At 25.4% G+C, this 21,470-nt stretch overlaps 3 protein-coding genes across 3 annotated transcripts; 2 read left to right on the forward strand and 1 right to left on the reverse strand.

The window, feature by feature from the left end:
* Positions 1-2,433: 2,433 nt before the first annotated feature.
* OCT59_013057 (uncharacterized protein) lies at positions 2,434-4,794 on the forward strand (the record flags this gene model as incomplete). Its single annotated transcript, XM_066140571.1, has 2 exons — positions 2,434-3,556; positions 3,634-4,794. The coding sequence occupies exons 1-2, from the start codon at positions 2,525-2,527 to the stop codon at positions 4,792-4,794; spliced, it is 2,193 nt and encodes a 730-aa protein (XP_066001447.1). The 5' UTR covers positions 2,434-2,524.
* A 6,939-nt stretch (positions 4,795-11,733) lies between these two features.
* OCT59_013058 (uncharacterized protein) lies at positions 11,734-12,659 on the forward strand (the record flags this gene model as incomplete). The annotated part of the gene is made up of 2 exons (XM_066140572.1): positions 11,734-11,982; positions 12,075-12,659. The coding sequence occupies 2 exons, from the start codon at positions 11,734-11,736 to the stop codon at positions 12,657-12,659; spliced, it is 834 nt and encodes a 277-aa protein (XP_066001448.1).
* Positions 12,660-14,538: 1,879 nt separating this feature from the next.
* Positions 14,539-19,177, reverse strand: OCT59_013059 (uncharacterized protein; the record flags this gene model as incomplete). Its single annotated transcript, XM_066140573.1, has 13 exons — positions 14,539-14,566; positions 14,630-14,910; positions 15,250-15,471; positions 15,545-15,756; positions 15,877-16,027; positions 16,091-16,224; positions 16,423-16,549; positions 16,623-16,754; positions 16,971-17,063; positions 17,135-17,323; positions 17,677-18,183; positions 18,249-18,728; positions 18,797-19,177. 13 exons carry the CDS (start codon positions 19,175-19,177, stop codon positions 14,539-14,541), a joined length of 2,937 nt encoding a protein of 978 aa, XP_066001449.1.
* Between the last annotated feature and the right edge of the window lie 2,293 nt (positions 19,178-21,470).

The following is a 21,470-nucleotide window of genomic DNA, read 5'->3' on the forward strand; positions in this document are numbered from 1 at the left end:
AAAAGTCAAAGTCGAAATTTTTTTAAAAAAGGTCTCGATTTAACCAAAACTATAGATATTTGATACAATAAGTATATTCAAAATTTTTATTAAGAATACATTATGGGTTCATATAAGTAATTATCCCAAAATTACCAAAATAAGATTTTGAATTTTGACCATTTTGAATTTTTGATATAAAATAAAAATTTGTAATTTTAGCATACCATAATGAATAACAATATTTTTGGAACGCTAAAGGTAAAAATAATTAGATTTTCTAATAACGATAATAATAAAATGTACTTACTAGTAGGGTTGGATCAGTCCGATCCAGTCTTGTCCGGCCCCAAAAGATCAATCTTTCAGCCAGGACTGGAGAACTGTCCTTTAGGTTGTTTCAAATTTATTTTATTTATAATGGCGGTATAGTTAGAAACAATGAAATAAAGGGCACTAAAAATTTTGACATAAATTACCTTTGTCTCCATTATTATCTAAGTATTGCACTATGGCTCGAATTAAATCTCAAAGAATAAGATACCGCTCCATTTTTGGCAAAATTTTAAAAATTTATACTTTTTACATTGAAAGAGGATTCTGATGTGCTGTAACTTTGTTACCGCTAGCGAGTGCTGTCAAATTACTTAACACTAATGTTTCTGCTAAGTGTGTCGTATCTCTGTTTTTAAATATTATAGAGTTTTGAAAATTTGGAATTTTTTTAAGTAAAAGTCAATAATATTAATTGATGATTATAAAAATGCTTACTAATAATAAATTTATATACTAGGAAACGGGATTTGCGATTTCATTGAGCGACGATCATGTGGCGGACAGAGAAATTCACGTGATCAAGTTTTTTTTCATAGTGCGTACTGCGTAGACATATATTGCCCTTCGCTTCGTTCACGTGGTTATATAAAAATAAAAAATATTGCCCTTCGCTTCGCTCCGGACAATGAGACTATACATTTTATTTTTATTTTTATTTCATAGAGTAAAAAGTTTCAGTAACGATTGCAAAGATACTACACAATTTAATCAAAAGTAATATAAATAAACTAATTTTTATTTTATTTTATTAATATAATCGTAGACTGGGACAATGGAGTCTAAATATACATCAGCGTTATAAACCCAAACCCCCAGCGGCAGCGTCGTGCCTGTTATTTAAATATCTGAGGCGTGACCTTATATCTAAATCTATATCGTAAAATAAAATGTTTATGTACTGTATATCCTCAGAACAAATTTCTATCATCTATAATGTGTAAAAGTAAAACTATATAATAAAAACAACTTCCGCCACATGGAAAAAGAAAAATGCCAGGAAGAAGTAAAGAAAGAATAATTCGAGCCACCTAAGTGACTCTGCGACGAATGTGTAGTTGTAATCGAGGTTGGATCTTCTCAGGATGAGTTGTCGTAACCGGTGACGTAAAGTATGTAGGTCTGTTTATGTTGTTTATCATTGGTTGTTTAAAATAAGTTCTGGAAGGTTTTTTTCTTTGTATAAAATTTTGCCTATATGGGAAATTTCAGTGATTAGCATGAGATGTAATTGGTTCGATTTGAATCCAAGGTATGACAACGTATTCATGATAAACAATATGCGTTCATGTTGTGCACGTTCCCAAGCTGGGTAGAGAGAGGCAAAAATTATCTTTTGACCCTGTACGACATCCTTTTTTGACTTTCCTTTATGTAATACAGTATATGCGGGTCAAAAAAATAAAACGAGGAGGGTCAGAAAGGTAATTTTTGCTAGAGAGAGAGGATGTTGTTCTATCATACCCCAAGAACACCACCAAAAAATTTTCGGTAACGCGACTTTGTACTACTAATCTAAAAATAGTAGATATCCCAACTGTTTTGTATTCGCGTGTTTTTTCCAGTAATTTTACCTTGAAATATATTATTCTTTTTTATTATAATTTATTCTATTCTATTCTTTTTATTACTATTATTTAATTATATATATAACACGAAGATTTGTTGTTAAATTTCTAAAATAATAAATAATTTATTCACTTATTTTAATAAAAAAAAATCAACAATAAATTTTATAAAATGAAAAGGACTATAACTGATAAGAAATATTTAAATTAAACGTTTCTTTATATATTTTTTTTTTAACAAAAATTTACAAGTATTTTTAAGATAAATGTTCCCTCACTTTATTTTTTTCTTGAGAAAAGCCGCGAAATTTTTCCAGTATAAAATAAATCCGACCAATAAAACTCGTCAAGTCACGTTACCGAAAATTTTTGGTGGGACACCAAATGTCACGTGCCCGAGCTTTTTTGATGGTTACACTGGAGAGTTCTCATGATTGACATCAACTCTAACCATTTTCAAATCGGAAGAACCTTTTAGTATTTGCAGAATCCGAATATCTGCTGATCTGCAGAATGCAGCTTTATATAGAACGTATATATAATATAAATTCGCGGATATTGTCCTAATTTATGCTTGTATTACAAAATATTATTTATAAAATTTGGGCATGTAAATTTCTTCTTTTATTAAATTAAAAAAAAATATGGCAAAAAAAACTGATACGGCGACTGAAACAACTACTGCTGTAACTGACACCATTATTAACACTGTTGAGCTAGCAACATCAGTAGCTATTCCTCTTTCACAATTCATTCCGCTCATTAAAGATGTATCTGAAATTTTTTCGAAAGTCACGGATTTATATAGGTCGGCTCATCATAATAAAAATATTACCAGGATTTTGATGGAACGTATCTCTGCAGCAAACACCTGTGTTAATATTTTACTATCAAGAGAAGATTTATTAACTTCGATTTATTATAAAAATTTACAAAGATTGGTTCAAGTCCTTCATAATATGAAAAAATTCATTGAAGAGATAACACAATATAATACAGTGCAAAAGCATTTAGGAGCTAAAAGGATTGATAATGAATTTAAAGAATTATGTAAAGAATATGATAGCAGTATGACTTTGTTAAGTTTTAACCTAGTATTGGTCAATTTTAATACTGAAAATGAAGATAAAATTGTGAAAGAAGATGTAGAACAACTTGTAAAATTTCAAGAAGCTTTACTAGAAAGTATGACCGATGTGAAACAAATTGATCAGATCGTCGAGCAAGTCAGTGAAATGGCAATAACTATGCAAAAAATGGACAGTAAAAAAGAAGATGCAGATCAAATTCAAAACAAAATCGATATCATCTTTCGTACTGATAAACTTCCATTCGAAGATTATAAAGAAGCTGACGAAGATAGTATACGTAGTGACAGATTGAGAAAATACATTCATGTAAAAACTAAAGAAGAATTTGCATTTAAAGTTGTAGATCAAGATCATATTAATGATGTTAAGAATCAAGTCACAATTCTTATAAAACTTAAAGATTGTCAAAATATTATCGATTTCTATGGTCTTACAAATAATGGAGTTAAAACTTATTTAGTAACTGAATGGGCAGAAAATGGAAACCTACGTGAGTATATTCTTGACCAATATATTGACTTAAAATTGAAAATAAGAATTGCTTATGATATCGCTAAAGGGTTGAATTTCCTTAATTCTGTCAAGGTTAGAATTACATTTGTATTTACTTTTTTCGTGTCAAATTTCGGACCTTAAAATATTATATGTATTTTTTTCGATAGATGGTTCATCGAGATATTAGATCTGAAAATATCGTAATTACAAATCACGGAATCGCTAAAATTACAAATTTTAAATTTAGTAGAAGATTTGGTGAAGCTACTAGTAATATATCTGTAAATAAAGAATGTGTTCGGTACAGTGCTCCCGAAATGTTAAGAAGAGGAATTTCGGGAGAAAAAGAAAAAAATGACAAATATTCTATCAAGTATGACACCAAATGTGAAGTTTATAGTTTTGGTATTCTCCTTTGGGAGATTGCTGAATGTAGAATTCCATACGAGCAATTTGAAGATTTTATGGTAATTAGAAGGAAAGTATTAGATGGATATCGAGAAAAATTTACACCTGGTACTGGTATTCCGAAGAAATATCAAGATCTTGTAAATAGATCTGTTGATCAAAATCCGGGCTTTCGACCTACATTCTCAAAGATGCTAACAGTTCTTCAGGATATTTTCAGAAGTCTTGAGGATCATGATCCTAATAGTAACAAACTTCCACCCGTACGAAAAATGATTCAGTGCACAATTGTAGCAGCAGCAGAAGATTGTGAAATTAACTGGGATTCATTTAACACAATTCGGGATTCATTCAAACTTCCAATAACTCCTCCCGTACGAAAAATGACTCAAAGTACAATTGAAGCGATAGAAGATTGTGCAATTGATTGGGATTCATTTGATTATATGACGCTTGATAAAGCAATTGAATATCATAAAAACGAGGGCAAGGATAAGCAAATATTATATAAGTGCTTTGATACTTATGCTGAAATGGATAATCCACTAGCAAAATATTGGAAAGCTTATTATATTTCAAAAGGTTGGTCTAATCTTGAATGTTCAGATCAAGAAAAACATAAATTATCTGTTCAATTATTCAAAGCAGTTGCTGATTATGGTGATGAGTATCCTGATGCTCAAGTCCGTTATGCAGCAATGGTAATGCAAGGCAAAGGTGTCAAACCAGATAAAGATGAAGCGATTAAATATTTTCTTAAAGCTGCTAAAAATGGACATCTCGTAGCTATGTTTAACGTTGCCACTTATTACTACTCTAGACACGAAAATGAATTAGGGAATTATTATATGATAAGTGCTGCTAATAAGGGCTACGAACAAGCAATTAACTATTGTAAAAAGAAAAATATTTCTTATTAATGATAGATTTATTGTATAAAGTTTTATATTTGTACTCCAATAAGTATTAGAAAATTACACTCTTAAATCTAGGATTCTCGAGGAAGATATAGGAATATAATAGCGGGAGGGTTCAATTTTAGCTAGAATTTTTTATGGATATTAAATAAGTATTAACCGAGCTTAAATTACTGTAGTAGTAACTATTCGAGTGGTTAAATAAGTCAACATATTTAATTAAATCCAATTATGCCGTAGCTTGCTTTGAAAATATTATATGTTTCTTAAATTTACTATGTATGTAATAAACAACTACTATAAATACATTATTTTGAAATATTATTAATTGTTTTTTTAAGTCACGTAAAAATTCTTCGCAGTTTTTTGTCAGTTATAATGAAATCCATAAATTTTAATAATTTCATATACATTAACCTAAGATGACAAGCAATACCAAATTTTATTACGAAAAATATTATTCCTTTGTCCAATATGCGTGCGAGATCGTTAATAGCATTAATTAATTATCTTCTATCATTTTATTACTTTTGTAATATTTTTGAAGGGTGATGCAGCTTTGGTCAAGCTATCGATTATTGTTGATGTAATAGTGTAAATATATAAATGAAATACCATTAACAGAAAAAATTATCTTTAAATTTAGAATAGTAAACATGTTAACATGTATTTCTCAATATGCAGTTCATTTAAACCCAATTAGCCGAAATCAATATGGCAATATTTCTTATCTCTATTGTGTGATTATGTCTGCTGAGGTTCCGTTTAAAGATATTAAATCGTCATCGTATGCAGTATTTCAATTAGTAATTATATTATAAATTATGTCTTTTTTTTATTTCATTTAAAAGAGATTTCAAATTAAATAATCCTGCTTCAGTCTATTACTAGGATTAAGTAATGTAAAATAATACAATTAAAAGGATATTACATTATAAAAAAAAAGGAATGTTTAAATTAGGAATACTCTTAAATTACGAAATGAATATTTTTGAAAAAATCTAGTCAAACTAAAGCATACTCAATAGTCGTCATGGCAATACGTGCATCATATAATTTCTCTTCTTATATATGATCTTTATCCTCAACTATAATGCCTTCCTTCACTATAATTTTCTCAGTTATCTTAAAATACTACCAGAATAACTATTACTACCAGACCTAATATAAATCCCATACGTACCGGCTAATTTTTCTAATTCAATATATCCGTCCAGCTAAAGTATAACGGGCTTTGCTTTTTTACTTTTTTTTATTTTTTAATATTTTTTTTCGGTTCTTATAATTCTGGAAATTTATTAGATACCTTTTTTTTGATTCTTATAAACTGGGAAACTTTTTTAAAACTGAAAAAATTTTTTAATTTGTTTTATTTTTTCGGTCTTTTATTTTTTTAAGTTTCAATAATAATTAGAATTAATAAAAAAGACTTTTTTACTATTGTTATTATAACTAATAAAAAGACAAAAAATTTGGTACAACATTAAATAATAAATATTTTTTCATTCCTTTGTATTTAATCATTCTTAAATGAGATTTTTTAACTTTCTCAAATCTTTCTAGTTGATCAATTGACCAAATTTTTTTTTAAAGAGAACAATATAGTTAAAAGGTGAAATAATTAATAAAATTGAAATTTTTTACTTTATCTAATAATTGTATTAATAGTAAAAATTTTTTTATGTGATTCATATAGTAATATAGTTACAGGTTGATTAAGATAGCAATATTATTTTTAGTTAGTTACACATATAAGCATTTTATATATATCACATTACAAACTTTTTAATAAAGAAAGGAACAAATCCATTATATATAACTGATATTTATGATAATACTGGAATAAATCGAAGATAATAACATAAAATCCTTTACAAATTTTGAAAATTTAAATCATTTTCTATTTTGAAAATTTAAATAAATAAAATAAATATCATTAAAAATTATTTTTATATTTTTCAGTAATGAATTACAAAAGAAAAATTCGCATAGATAAAAAATATATTAGTCACAGGAATAATAGCATGATATATTACGTTTCTTATATGATATAACAGTGTAAGCTATAATATGATATTGTTTTATAATTAACGGTTAAATGTTAATAAAATAAAAAAATTATTTACACATAGTCGCCATTATTTTTTCATTATAGATTGTTTTCTTTGCTTATTTATATAATATATTTATGCACATAATTTATCATATATATTGATTAAAAACGTTAGTGCGATGCAGCGGGTCACTTTTACTAAGGAAAATCTAAGAAATGTATTTAAGCTAGTCACATGATTTGATAGTTAATATTTCCGCACGTCCTTTCAAACACATCAAATGCATGATCTAATGCTATAATATTTAAGAAATTAACGGTCCCGTCTTTGTAATGTGTTGTCAAATCTCTGGAGGATTTTTGCAATGTTCTATCATAACCTACCGAATTAATGGTGCTAACCCAAAATAACCTTCTTAGTATAGCGATAGTATTTAAAAAGCTCCTAATCCAGTAGGAAATTCGAACATTTTATAAAACTAAGACAAATAAATATGGTTAAGTTTCTTTATTAGGGTGCAGATGGAAAGTAACCGCATCTAACAAAACTAATGTTATTGATTTTTGGTATTTAATTTCCTGGTTTTACTAATTTAATTTGAAATTACATTGAGCTGGATAAGCGAAAAGATTTTATGTAATTTCATCATCTTTTTCATGTTCATTACCATAGTAATAAGATTCGTTATTAGCTGATGTATTGTTTATCATTTCTTTTACATCATGTTCAGTTACACCTTGAATATTTTCCGGGTTGATTACTTCTAGAAATTTTTTTACTCATTAATACTATTAAGTGGATCTCTTAGATGTTTATAGATACTCCCTTCTGTCCAGGGAAACATCTCACCGGTCAGTTTAATAGTAGCCATAGATTTGAGCGAAGATTACATTATAATCATCTTCACCAGCACTAAAATATCTAAGGATTCATATACAGTATATACCTTTTATTCATCCCTATGAAAAAAGTCTGTGTGATTTTTGTTGAAAAATCATTCAATTAAATTCACTACGATTTCTGTATATTTGACCATACAATAATTGTGCTAAAAATTGCAATAAATCACACAATTATTGCATGGTAATTCATTCAATAATTATCCTATTTTTGACCTGAATTTATACAATTATTGTGTGATTTTTGAGCCAAATTTTAGGCCATATTTTAGGAATTATAGGTTAAATTTTACAGTAATAACAGGCAATTTATAAAGTGAAATTATGAATTTTTTTTATTGACTTAAAATATAAAAAATATACACAATATTTCATAAATAAAATACTAAATTTGATATAATCATAAATATAAAAATTTGTAAGAAAATAAAATAAAATAAAGTATGTTAGTAACATGAAAGTAAATTAGTAGTATCAAAGAAGAAAGTAAATTATTAGTATAAGTAAATTATTAGTATTAAATAAAAAAGTATGAAGTTAGTGAAGAAAGCAAATTAGTAGTGTTAAAAAGTAAATTATTAGTGTTAGTAATAAAAAAGTATGAAGTTAGCAAATTAGTAGTGTTAAAAAGTAAATTATTAGTATTAGTAATAAAAAAAAAGTATGAAGTTAGTGAAGAAAGCAAGTTAATAACATTAAAATGTAAAAAGTTAGGAAAATAAAAAGATAAAGAACACAAGTTTTTCTTACTTAATATTTAAAAGAAAGTTGAAGAAAAGTTAAAAGGTTAAAAAAACATAAACAAAAACATTTCGCGTCATCATATTTATTTTGACGATCAGATCACGTGATCAACATATATAATTTTAAGAGTTGATTTTTACCGCATAATTCTGGCCAAATTATAATTCCGGTCAGAACTAATTGTGTAACCTAATAAAAAGTTTTTGACTTTTTTTTAGTTACAAGATGATACAAAAATTTCACCAATGGGTCCGGAAGATGCCCGTTTATAAGCAAATATGCAGTTGAATTTTGTGTAACCTTACTGCATAAATCACTTTACTTAGGAAAATCTATTTGTAATGGTTAAAAGTGGTCTATTCGACCCTAAAAGTGGTCAAATGTAACCATACAGGTAAGATGGAAAGTAGTATAGTAGGATTACCTAAAAATTGCTTTCTGTATCCTAAATTTAAGTCTATTTTCAAGTTGTACAATAATCACAATTTTTATTGTACAAAAATTCTGTATCCTAAATTTAAGTTGTATAAAAATCACACAAAAATTGAACATTTTCTATATCCTAAATTTAAGTTGTACAAAAATTGCATACTTTTAATATGCTTTGAAAAACTTCACAGCTATTTTTATCCAAAAATCTGCAATAATTGTACAATTTCCACACGGACTTGAACAAATATTGTACAAAAATTGGATGATTTTTTTTCATAGGGCATGTAAAACTCGTAGATTTCCATAAAGGTAATATGATAAAATTGCTACCGCACTTTTAGCGAATGTTATAGTGCCTGTACAGTCAAGATAAATGTGCGTTTCTGTATTATATTTTGTGAATTTAAAGAACTAAAAGTATACTTTTTTCCGTTGTTTAGTCATCTTATTTAATAGTTAGGAAAAATGGCTAGGAGGAAAAAAAGGAAAAAGGAATGTACTTACATGAATGTTAAATTAAAGAAATAGTTAGTAATATTGATGCCTCTTTTTTCTTCATCAAACAGCTTTTTGAATTACAATCCATTAGATGTATTCTAATTACCATAGTAAAAATATTAGGGTTAACAATCAATTTCTTTTTTCATTTAAAATGCAGCTATACATATGAATGAGAAATCAGGATTTTAATATTTTCCCACGTTCAGTTAAATATCTGGCATTCTGTCAGGTGTTTATCATCTCATAATCTCATCGACGGTCTATCATCAAAAACATTAATTGCTTTCTTCCTAATGAATCAAAAGAGCTTCTACATAAAAATGAAATTTTATTTCAAAAGTACCACTATTTATTTATGAAGTTTTTTACTTAGGAGATCAGTGAAATTAGAGATGTTTAGAAGATAGAAATGGTTTAAGTCCCAAATAAAACTATCAAAATTTTTACAATTCTAATTTTTCTCTGAAAAAATTTACTTACAGTATTACCGTATTACAACCATCATTTTCATATTAATTTCCATTCCCTTATTTTTTCTGGTGCAGTAGATAGATCTTTCAGAATTATGTTGCGGGTCAAATTTTCCTTCTAATTTTTTATCAGCATTCTCAAGTATACCAAAATTTTTCCAATCAATTTCTATAAGCTCTCATATTGACATTGTGAATGAGTTAGAAGAATTAATTTCTTTAAAGTATATTTATCGTAGAGTAAAAAACAGACAATAGCCTTTTCCTATTCGGTAATCTGTCGTACTCTCTGAAATATAGTGGTACAATTTTTTTTTATATTTTTTAAAATAATGTGCCCCATAGACTCCCGGTCAAACGATCATCAAAACACTTGCAAAGTATACTCTTTTTTGGTTGTAATCAACACGAAAAGTTTGCCTGCGAATTTAATATCTTAGATTTTAGATTATAGATTTAATAATAAGAATAATGAATCCTAAATCTAAGAGTATAACGCCCACCCTCCCTCCTTATGAACCGATGGGCTATATATATTTTTTTTCCTTCATTTTTTTTCATTTTAAAAAAAAAAATAAATTTCGGGTTACTCTCTGTATTACGCAATATTTACTTACGCAAAAAAAAAAAATTTTATTTTATACCCAATATAATTTATCAATTTATTCAACAAATCAAAAAAATTTTCTTCATTATCTTCATATATAAAAAATTACTCAATGTATTATGCAATATTTACAAAAAATAAAATAAAGAAAATTTTACGTATTACTCAATATATACTGTATTATATAATATAAAATTTGTCAATTTATGTAAAAATAAATAAACCCATATATTACTGCAATATAAAATTTATTTTTTTCATAAAAATTTTTCAAAATTAACTTATTACGAAAATTATTACGAAAAATATATTTCGTAAAAATTATTTTTATCAAAGAAAAAAAACTGATCTTTATTTGTTTCCTATCTCTTTTTTTTTACTCATTTACTCAATCAAATTTCATAATTTCATAATTTTTACATTTACATAAATAAATAAATCGAATAAATTCATGTAAAAAAACTGGTATAAAAACAAATTTTTTTTTCGTGACTTTTATTTGACTTCTAATTTCCATAAAGGTATAAATAAATAAATAATTAATTACAAAAAGGCAGATGATGTGGCTATAATACAAATATTACATTAATCAAAATATAAATTATTTCCAAATATATAAGTTGTTTACGATATAATATAAATTTTTATATATTATCTATATAAAAAAAGGAAAGATTCAGATGATGTGGTTAAATAATTACAATATTACATAAATTACTCGTGCTTCTAAAAAAAAAAAATCCTAAAATAGGTTTTTTTGCGGCGATCAGACTCCTTTATTTTATTATCAAAAAAAAAAAAAAATAGATCTTTAGTTAATCAAATCAAATAAAAATTTTTTTTAAAAAAAATGAATCTTTATTCTGGAGTGCAAGAATGATTATTAAAAAGAATCCACTCTTTATCATATTTTTTTTAAAAACTTTAATAAAAGAATTCCTTATATTTTAATTGAAACATTTTTTTTGTCTTTTTTTTTAATTTTTTTAAATAAAAAAAAATTTCATGTAATTAAAATAAAAATAAAAAAATTTCATGTCGTAAATTCATACATTTTGCATTTTTTTTCTTCAAATTAAAACCCGATTATCATTTCATCTATTGAATATTCGTATATAAATACTCTGATATTTTTTTTTACTTAAAAAAAAAACGTATATTTATATTTTTCAAATATACAGTTTTATTCTTAAAAAAAAAAAATTACAATATCTTTTCTACCTCCTATATCTCTAATGCCAGCAAAGTTGAGTACGATATGCTACATTCACGATTCAACCCAGAGGTCGACAAAGGAATATAGCATAAAAGAAATAACTGGAATATCCAGACTGAGTGATGAAGACCCAACCAAAATCATATATCTAAAAATTAAAGCGTTTGTTCCATTGGATAAAGAAATTGATACACAAATTGAAGAATTTGAAAATGGCCAGGTAATTTACTTGAGAGGTAAATTTATTGCCTGCAATGGATGGTACACGGTAATGTTACTTATTTTTAGTTCAAAAAACAAAAATTAAAATAAAATAAAAATTAGTATCAAATTATTAATTTTGAAAAATTGAAATAATAGGTCAACGCTACATCAATTAAACCTATGCCAAGTCTTGATTTTGATATGATGCCAGCTGTAGGCATAAACATAATGGTGACGGGTTTGACCACTCAAACTGTTAAAAATGTAGGTGACGAATCTGTTCTTGACTTTCACGTGGAAGAAAATCTTGGAAATAGAGAACCAAAGGATTTTTGGTTAGAGATGAGACATAATTCAAATATTAATTATTTGGCCAATAAAACTAATTCTATCAATCAAACCATGAGATCTACGATGGCAATTTTATCAGGCCTACTCTATTATCAAGAATCCATCATAGATACCAGCACAACTGAAGAGTCTATACCTGGGAAACATATCTTGAAATTAGATGATATATCACTAATTTCTAGCAACCGACCTAATACGTCTGCTCAATCCATTAATCTACCATGGTTGAACCAAGAGTCAACAAGTTCAAGGAACACACCTCGTACACCAAGAGGATCTACACCACGTTTAAAAAGAGGTCGTGTTACACTTTCACAACTATCTTCCACCAGGAAGACTCGAAGCCAATCACTAGCATCCGCATTACAAGAAAACCCCTTCCAACCATGACCCAAAACGAAACCTCTAGTGAAACTTAAATAATAAAATTTATTTTCTTATTCTTTTTTAAAAATATATATATATATATATTTTTAACCATATAATTGCTGAGCATAAAAAAGTTAATAATAAACAAAAAAGGTATCGGAGATTGCATTAAACTTATTTTCCTTTATTAAATATATAAAATTTTTCACATTAATTTTTAATTTATTGTATTTTTTTTTAAATAATAAATAAAATTAAAACAATACATCAAATGAAACAATTTATTTTTCTTCATTATTCTAATGATGATTTACAACATTTATGATAATCTCGTATAAACAAATGCATTCTTACATTTCTAAAATTTACGATCTTTAATTATTTTAATATTAAAAAATAATATGCTCCGATCCCTGATCGTTGATCCCGTGATGCTATTAATTAATACGCTCGAATTTGTCCCCGTCAGTCCCGTGTTCTGTGGTGGGTACTGAAACAAAAAAAATACTGGCTAGTTAAAACTATAACTTTATCAGGAATCATACCCGCTATAATAAAACACTCTCTTTATAGTAATGATAAATAACTTACATTTGTTTACTTTCAAATTTTTGAGAAAGTATATTTTCATTTCCTGAAGGTTTGAAGAGTCAAAGACTTTGAAGATTTTATAGAGACTTCACAGATTTTGAAAAATAAAAAATTGCAATATGCTAATTTTCTAAATTATTAACTTTTAAAAATCCCTTTTTATTGCTCAAAAGTTGAGTATATGATTGATTATTTAGAAAGCTGAATAATGGAAATCTTCTTAGAAATTATACATTCCTAGAAGTGATAAAGCTTTATCTATTGCTAATTTTTGTCCAAACAAATTAAGACTTTATGTAGTGAGCATTATTACCTGCATGAAAAAATAAGTTAATTAAAGACCATTCATAATATTAGACACATATATATGTTTAATTAATGAAAGCAATAACAAAAAATTATTTCTTATTGTTATACTTGTATATTTTATAAAAAATGGATTAGTTATTAAAAATGAACCAACTATTATTACTATAAAACTTTTAACACAATCCATTATGATTATAAAGGTACTATAAAGCTTATGTATTTGAAAATGAAAGGAAACAAAATTCCTACATAAAATTTTTTCATAAGGTTCGCATCCTTATTTTTTTAGTTTAGGAAAAATTCTTTAGAAGTGAACCAATTAAACGTAAATGAGAATTTAATGTGTCAAATCATTCCGAAATGTATCCAGGAATTCGATCCTTATATGCATAAAACTTATGTTTGAAAACTAAGTAAATTAATTATATATTATAACATATTTAAAAATTCCTTGTAAACACTAAATAGATAACTGAAATCCTATGCAATTTTAAGCATGACATAAAATAAAATACCGCGCTAAATTTTCTAACAACGAGCATCACATGATAATTAACAAATATAATTTCAATATTGTCAGTATTACGACTATTACGTGTTTATAACAAGATTTCAAAGAAAACATTTGTATTACTGTAATGTTAAATATATTACTTTGATGTGACGATCATATTTTATATTAGACACAAAAGGTTTTATCATCATTCCTAAATATTATTGATCTTCGTTTAAGTTTGCTAAAATATAAAATTTATTTCGTATGTACTTAATAACTTTAATAGCCTTCGATTTCTAAACATAAATACTAGAAATTTCTTAATTATAATAAGCATTATCAATATTGTCCTAATCATTAAAAGTTAGAAATTTAATGTACCTCATATTTCTTTTAAAGTAGTACAGTACATAATATGAATAATAAAATAATAAATATAAAATACTAAATAATAAAAAATAAACCCTACTATTTAATAAATTATTTCCTTTTTGATTGTTCTGACTAATCATTTTCATTCTTAATTGATGACCTATAAAAGAATTTAAAAATATTAATAATTATTTTTTAATAAAAAAAGACTTAAATAACATACTTTGTAAAATCAATCATTACTGAATTATTATCACATTTTAAAAGATCTTTTGTATAAGGATTAAGTAAACGAGATGTATAATAAGCTTCTGGATGAGTAGTTAACTGGGTATTTTCAGTAGATAAAGGATTTGCCTTTCTATATTTTTCTGATTCATTAAATTGCTTTTTAATTTCCGTATCTCCATTATCATATTTATTATGGTATGAATTATGAAAAAGCTGAATAAACTCTTCCACTTTAGCAGCATTTGGTCTATTATTAGGATTTGGATCCCAACACTTTTTCATTAAGTCATTATAACATTTTGGTATTTCTGACTCATTTATTTCGGGTCTAATTCCATTACATATACTTGATGCTAGATATTGATCATGTGCATAATTGGAAAAAGGTTGTCTTTTGGTTGCCACAAAATACATGACCATACCAAAACTATATATGTCTGCCGCTTGAGTATAAGTATTTCCTCTTAATACTTCGGGAGCTACATAGGGCATAATTCCATAAATTTTTGTTTTATCTACATTACAAACTTCTCCACATAATCCCATATCTGAAATATATACAGTATGAGCACTACTACATAATATATTTCCTATATGAAAATCACGATGAACCATCTGATTTTCATGAATTTTTTTAAGTCCATTAATAATTCCAATTAATAGTTCCAATTTATCTGGCCAATGATAAATCTTATTAATGTACTCATTTAAGTTTCCTTCACTTGCATATTTAAGAACTAATATATAATTTCCTGTATCTGGATTTTGAGATATCCCATATATTGGAAGAATATGATTAGTATCAAAGTGTTCTTCAATCGAATATGATTTAGCCTATTAATATAGTAAAAAGGAAATTATTTATACATTAAAAAAAGATGATAAAGATTATGAATAAATTTTATACCTCATTTAAAAATTCATTAGTAATATTTTGTGAGTCATATAAGCATTTTAAAGCAACAGTTCGATTTAAATTTTTGTATCTTTCATATTTCTTTTCAGAAGCATTATAATGTAATATATTATCTTCCCATTTTGCTGAATATACTGTGGCAAACCCACCTGTTCCTATTTCCTCAATATTATCAAACTGGTTGTAAGGTATCCATTCAACTACTATATTATTAATACCATTAATCTTTAATTGCATTTCTTGAATGAAATTATCAATCTTTTCATTTTCACTGGTCCAGTTTACAAAATTTTCTTTTAAATTATTTATTTGACATGGTTTACACCACTTCTCTTTTATATCTGTATATATTTCAGCACATTTTTCACAATATCCATCTTGAAGCACTAAAATATAATCATTTGTACTTGGATTTTGAGATATGCCATATATTGAAGGAAGATTATCAGAATATTTAATTGAATATGATTTAGCCTATTAATAAAAAAATATTAATACACATTAATAAAAAGCATTTTAATTATGAAAACCATATACCTCACTTAAAATTTCATTTGTAATATTTTGTGAATTATATATGCATTTTAAAATAACTCTTTTATTATTAGTTCTTATATATCCCTTTATAAATATAGCATCATCAAATTCCAATGGACCATCCTTCCATATTGCTAAATGTAATGTTCCAAACCCATCTTTTCTTATTTCTTTAATATATTCAAACTGATGGTATGGCACCCATTCAACTACTGTGTCATTATAATTATCAATTTGTAATTGCATTTCTTGAGTATAATTATCAATTTTCTCATTTCCACTGGTCCAATTTTCAAAAAATTCTTTTAAATCATTTATTTGACATAATTTACACCATCCATATTCTGGATTTGTATACTGGTTACCACAATTTTGACAAAATCTATTTACAGAAACTATAATATAATCATTTGTATCTGGATTTTGAGATATTCCACATTTATTAGAATATGATTCAACCTGTTATACATAAAAAATATCATTATATTATTATATTGAAATATTAAGTTGAATTTACATAAAAATCTTATACCTTATTTAAAAATTCATCAGTATTATTTTGTGAATTATATAAATGTTTTAAAGAAACTTCAACATTGTCCTTCCATGTAGCTAAATGTAATGTTCCGAATTCATCTTTGCTTATTTGCTTAATATCATTAAACTGATTATATGGTATCCATTCAAATATTTTTCTACTAACCCAACCCATTTTTAATTGCATTTCTTGATGAATAAAATTATCGATTTTCTCATTTCCACTAGTCCAGTTCACAAAATTTTCTTTCAAATCATTTATTTGACATAATTTACATAACTTATTTTTCGGTTCACTACTATATGATATATATAGTATTTCACCACATCTTTTACAATATACTTCTTGAAGTACCATAATATAATCTTTTGTATTTGGATTTTGAGATATACCATATATTTTAATATTATATTTATTAAGGTAATATGACTTAACCTTATTAAATATAAAAAAATTATTAATACATTAAATATATACAAATATTGAATTATATAAAATTAGCATACCTCATTCAAGAATTCATCAATAATATTTTGAGAGTTATATATACATTTTAAAATAACCTTCTTATTATTAATTCTTATATATAAATTTTTATATTTATTATATTTTAATTGGCCATCTTTCCATAATGCTAAATGTAACATTTCAAATCCATTATTTTCAATTTTATTAATCTCATCAAATTGATCATACTATGGTATCCATTCAAGTACTATATCATAACAATGATCAATTTTTAATTGCATTTCTTGAATAAAATTATCAATTTTCTCATTCCCACTTTTTATACAAGCTTTTTTCAATTCATTCATTTGACATGGTTTACACCATTTATGACATATTTGTGTATATTGATTACCACATTTTTTACAATATCCATCTTCAAAAACCATGATATAATCTTTTGTATCTGGATCTTGAGATATTCCATATATTTTAAGGGCATCACCAGAAAATTTTTTAATTGAGTATGAATTTATCTATTAGTTAAATATAGTAAGAAAATTATATTAAAAAAAAAAATATTTAAAAAGAAGCTTCATACCTCATCATTTAAAAATTGATTATCAATATTTTGTAGATATTTTAAAGTAACCTTCTTATAATTATTATATGATTTCCGCTTATATGTCTCTTTATTGCCTTTATAATATAATGGACCATCCTTCCATATTGCTAAATAAATTGTAACAAAACCATCATTTTTTATTTTTTCAATATTATCAAATTGATTAAATGGTATCCATTCAAATATTATATCTTCACATCCATCAATCTTTAATTGCATTTTTTGAACAATATTATCTATTTCTTCGCTTCCACTTTTTATACAAACTTTGTTCAATTCATTTATTGAACATTGTTTACACCAATTAAGTTTCTTATAATGCACGTACTCATATATATATTTATCACCACATTTTTTACAACATGCACCTTTAATAACAATAATATAATCCTTTGTATTTGGATTTTGAGATATTCCATATATTTTAAAAAAAATTTCACATATATTAAAGGAATCAGTAGGAATAATAGAGCATATTTTAATCTATTAAATAAACAAATTTATTAGTCAAAAAAAATTTAAATTAAATTTAAACAAAAGATTCATACCTCATTTGAAAATTCATCAATGATATTTTGTGAGTTGGATAAAAATTTTAAAGCTACTTTTATATTATTAATTCTTGTATATTCCTTTTTATAATGATCATATTCTAATGGACCACTTTTCCATACTGCTAAATATACTGTAACAAAATCACTTTTATCTATTTCTTTTATTATATCAAACTGATTATATGGTATCCATTCAAATATTATATTATGATACCTATTAATATCTAATTGTATTGTTTGAATAAAATTATCAATTTTTTCATTTTCACTAGTCCAGTTTCCTAAATTTTCTTTTAAATTAATTATTTGACAAGGTTTACACCACTTCTTTTTTATATCTGTATATATTTCACCACACTTTTCACAATATCCATCATAAAGAACCATGATATAATCTTTTGTTTCTATATTTTGGGATATTCCATATATATAAGGAATATCAATACCATATCTTTTAATTGAAAATGACTTAACCTATTAAATATAGTAAGAAAATTATTATTATACTAAAAAAAAAAGCATTTAAAAAAGAAATTTCATACCTCATTTAAAAGTTCATTGGTAATATTTTGTGAATTATACAAATATTTTAAAGTAACTTTTTTATTTGGACATGTTTTTTTATATATCTGTTCATATTCATCATAATATAATGGACCATCTTTCCATATTGCAAAATTTACTGTAGCTTTACCTATTTCTTTAATAATTTCAAGCTGATCATATGGTATCCATTCAAATACTGTATCATTATAATAACTAATTTTTAATTGCATTTCTTGAACAAGATTATCAATTTTTTCATTTTCACTAGTCCAGTTTCTAAAATTTTCTTTCAAATTATTTATTTGACATGGACCACACCATTCATGGTGACATGCCTTGTCACATTTTTTACATAGATTTATATTTTCATCATACATACTTGAATAATTTTTTTTTAAATTTTGAAGAAAAGTGCGTTAAAATTTTAAATTAGTGATCAGCATACTAGGGTTACATTACTTACATATAATTTTGTAATACGTTTGACATTATTTTACCACAAAGCACAATGGTTTAGTTATGCTGTACACGACACAACAGTAATACAAAACTTTATTATTATAAATATTTGTTAGTAATGAGTAAGGTAGGACCCGAAATATATATATATAGAAGCCAGTAGTATTCCGTTGCACGCCAGGCCAGAATTAAGATAATGTCAGTCAGTATCTAAAAAAGGTAATAAAATATTGATCGCATTATCCATAATGATAGGCAAGATCTACATGATTATTTTCTTGACCTTTTTATGCATCTTGTTAAGGTATTACGGTAGTTTTACAATATTATATTATGGTTCATGATTATGACCAAAGAATATAATAGGTTTTGTGCATTTTTTATATCATAAAATTGAAAACTTTTCTCATTTTTTTTTAATGTAAACCGTTGCTTAAAGAAAATTTTACACGCGGATTAATATATAATGCGAGGGTATTACACAATTTAATTTAATTTGTACGAGCTCTATAATTCCTTGAATTTTGTAAAATCAATAATTTTTACAACTTCTACATGAAACAATTTGATAACATCTAATATAGATATTGGCTCAAAATAATATGTCTTGCGAACCTTAATAATGTTCTCCTGTTTTGATCATCATTTTGATTTTTATGTATGTACATAATATTTTTGCATTCAAGTGAAAAAAAAAGCGTCAGAATTCAAATCCATATAATAAATTTGATATATAAGCAATGTGAATTTTGCGGATTTTATACTACATTAGAATGCAAAATTATTTTAACAAGAAGTGCAGACATTTAATTCGTATTTCAAGTTGCGCCATATTCGTGTTACATCGTTAACGTAAATTCATACGACTTGATGTATCTTTATATATTAAAAAAATAAATTTAATTTTCTTTTATTGTGCTTACTACTCTTTTAATTAACAGACAGTATCTACTATTCTAATCTATTTATACGTTATTAACTGAATTAAATCCATATTATTATCATCTCTATTAGAATTAGTTTAATATTTATATTTGCTTCTAATGAAGCAAGAGGAAGATTAGGGGCTACGTTTGCGTATTCTTATCATTATGGTACTGTAGTACGTAAAAAATTAAAACTTGAAAATAAACAAGCGTACTGTATGTGTACTAAGTCTACAATATAAAAGTATTTCATGTCAAAAGTTTAAAAATCTAAGGCATTTTTAATCAAGTTGTATAAATATATCTAATAAAGAATTATATATATTTTTTGAATGTGCACAAAATTATTTGCTAACCACTTTAAATGATCGGAAAATTTACTTGTAGCATATCCATTTTTTAACGATCTGCATAACGTCAAACTTATTATTTTTGATTCGATAACGATAACTAATTTTAAAGAAAGAAATTCAAAAATAAATAAATAAATAAATAAAATTAATAATTCTCTATATAAGGCACAGTAAATTTTATTTTTATCCACATAATAAACTATGAGTTATTACTAGTAATTATATTCCTTTAATTTTCTTATTATTATTTGTAATTTATTTTTTTGGCAACAAGCATTTCTTATTAAATATTAGCCTTTCATGGATTATCTATTAAGTTAATAAATTTTACTTACTGTTGTTTGTAGATAAAAAATTTTTTAGCTTCTTTCTTTTTGGAAGTCAACTTTGTTAACGATATCAATAATATCAATATTTTTTTTTTTATTCTATTAAAGTTCAAAAATTAACCTTTTTCGTTACATATGGTGCAATTACTGTAAAAGAAACTTAAAATTAGCTAAGATAAGTTGGTGTTTTGGCACACTCTAATCCGAAGTCCTTTAATCGATTCAACCTAGAGCGGATTTGGGCGAAAAATTTAAAATTTACTGCGTAAAATGAGATTATAAACTTTTTTTTTCCGCCATATTACAAACGTTTACAACTCTGTTTCAAAGAATAATTTAAGAGCCGAAGTTACATATGTAATATATTAAGCAAATTTTCTTTTGACAATTAGACTTGGCATGCATTTGTCATACATGATCAACATATGTATTGCCTATATATATACCCAAGGCGTTTAATTGGAAAAAATATTTACATCATCTTTTCATTTAAAGAGAGTTTTAGTATATTATATAGTAATGGCTCATAGTAACGATAAAGGTAAAATAACATATAACATGAATATTTAATATAAAATAAAATTATTCTAAAATTTTTAATCA

This window comes from Rhizophagus irregularis, chromosome 20 (assembly GCF_026210795.1).
Source record: "Rhizophagus irregularis chromosome 20, complete sequence".
NCBI lineage: Eukaryota > Fungi > Glomeromycota > Glomeromycetes > Glomerales > Glomeraceae > Rhizophagus > Rhizophagus irregularis.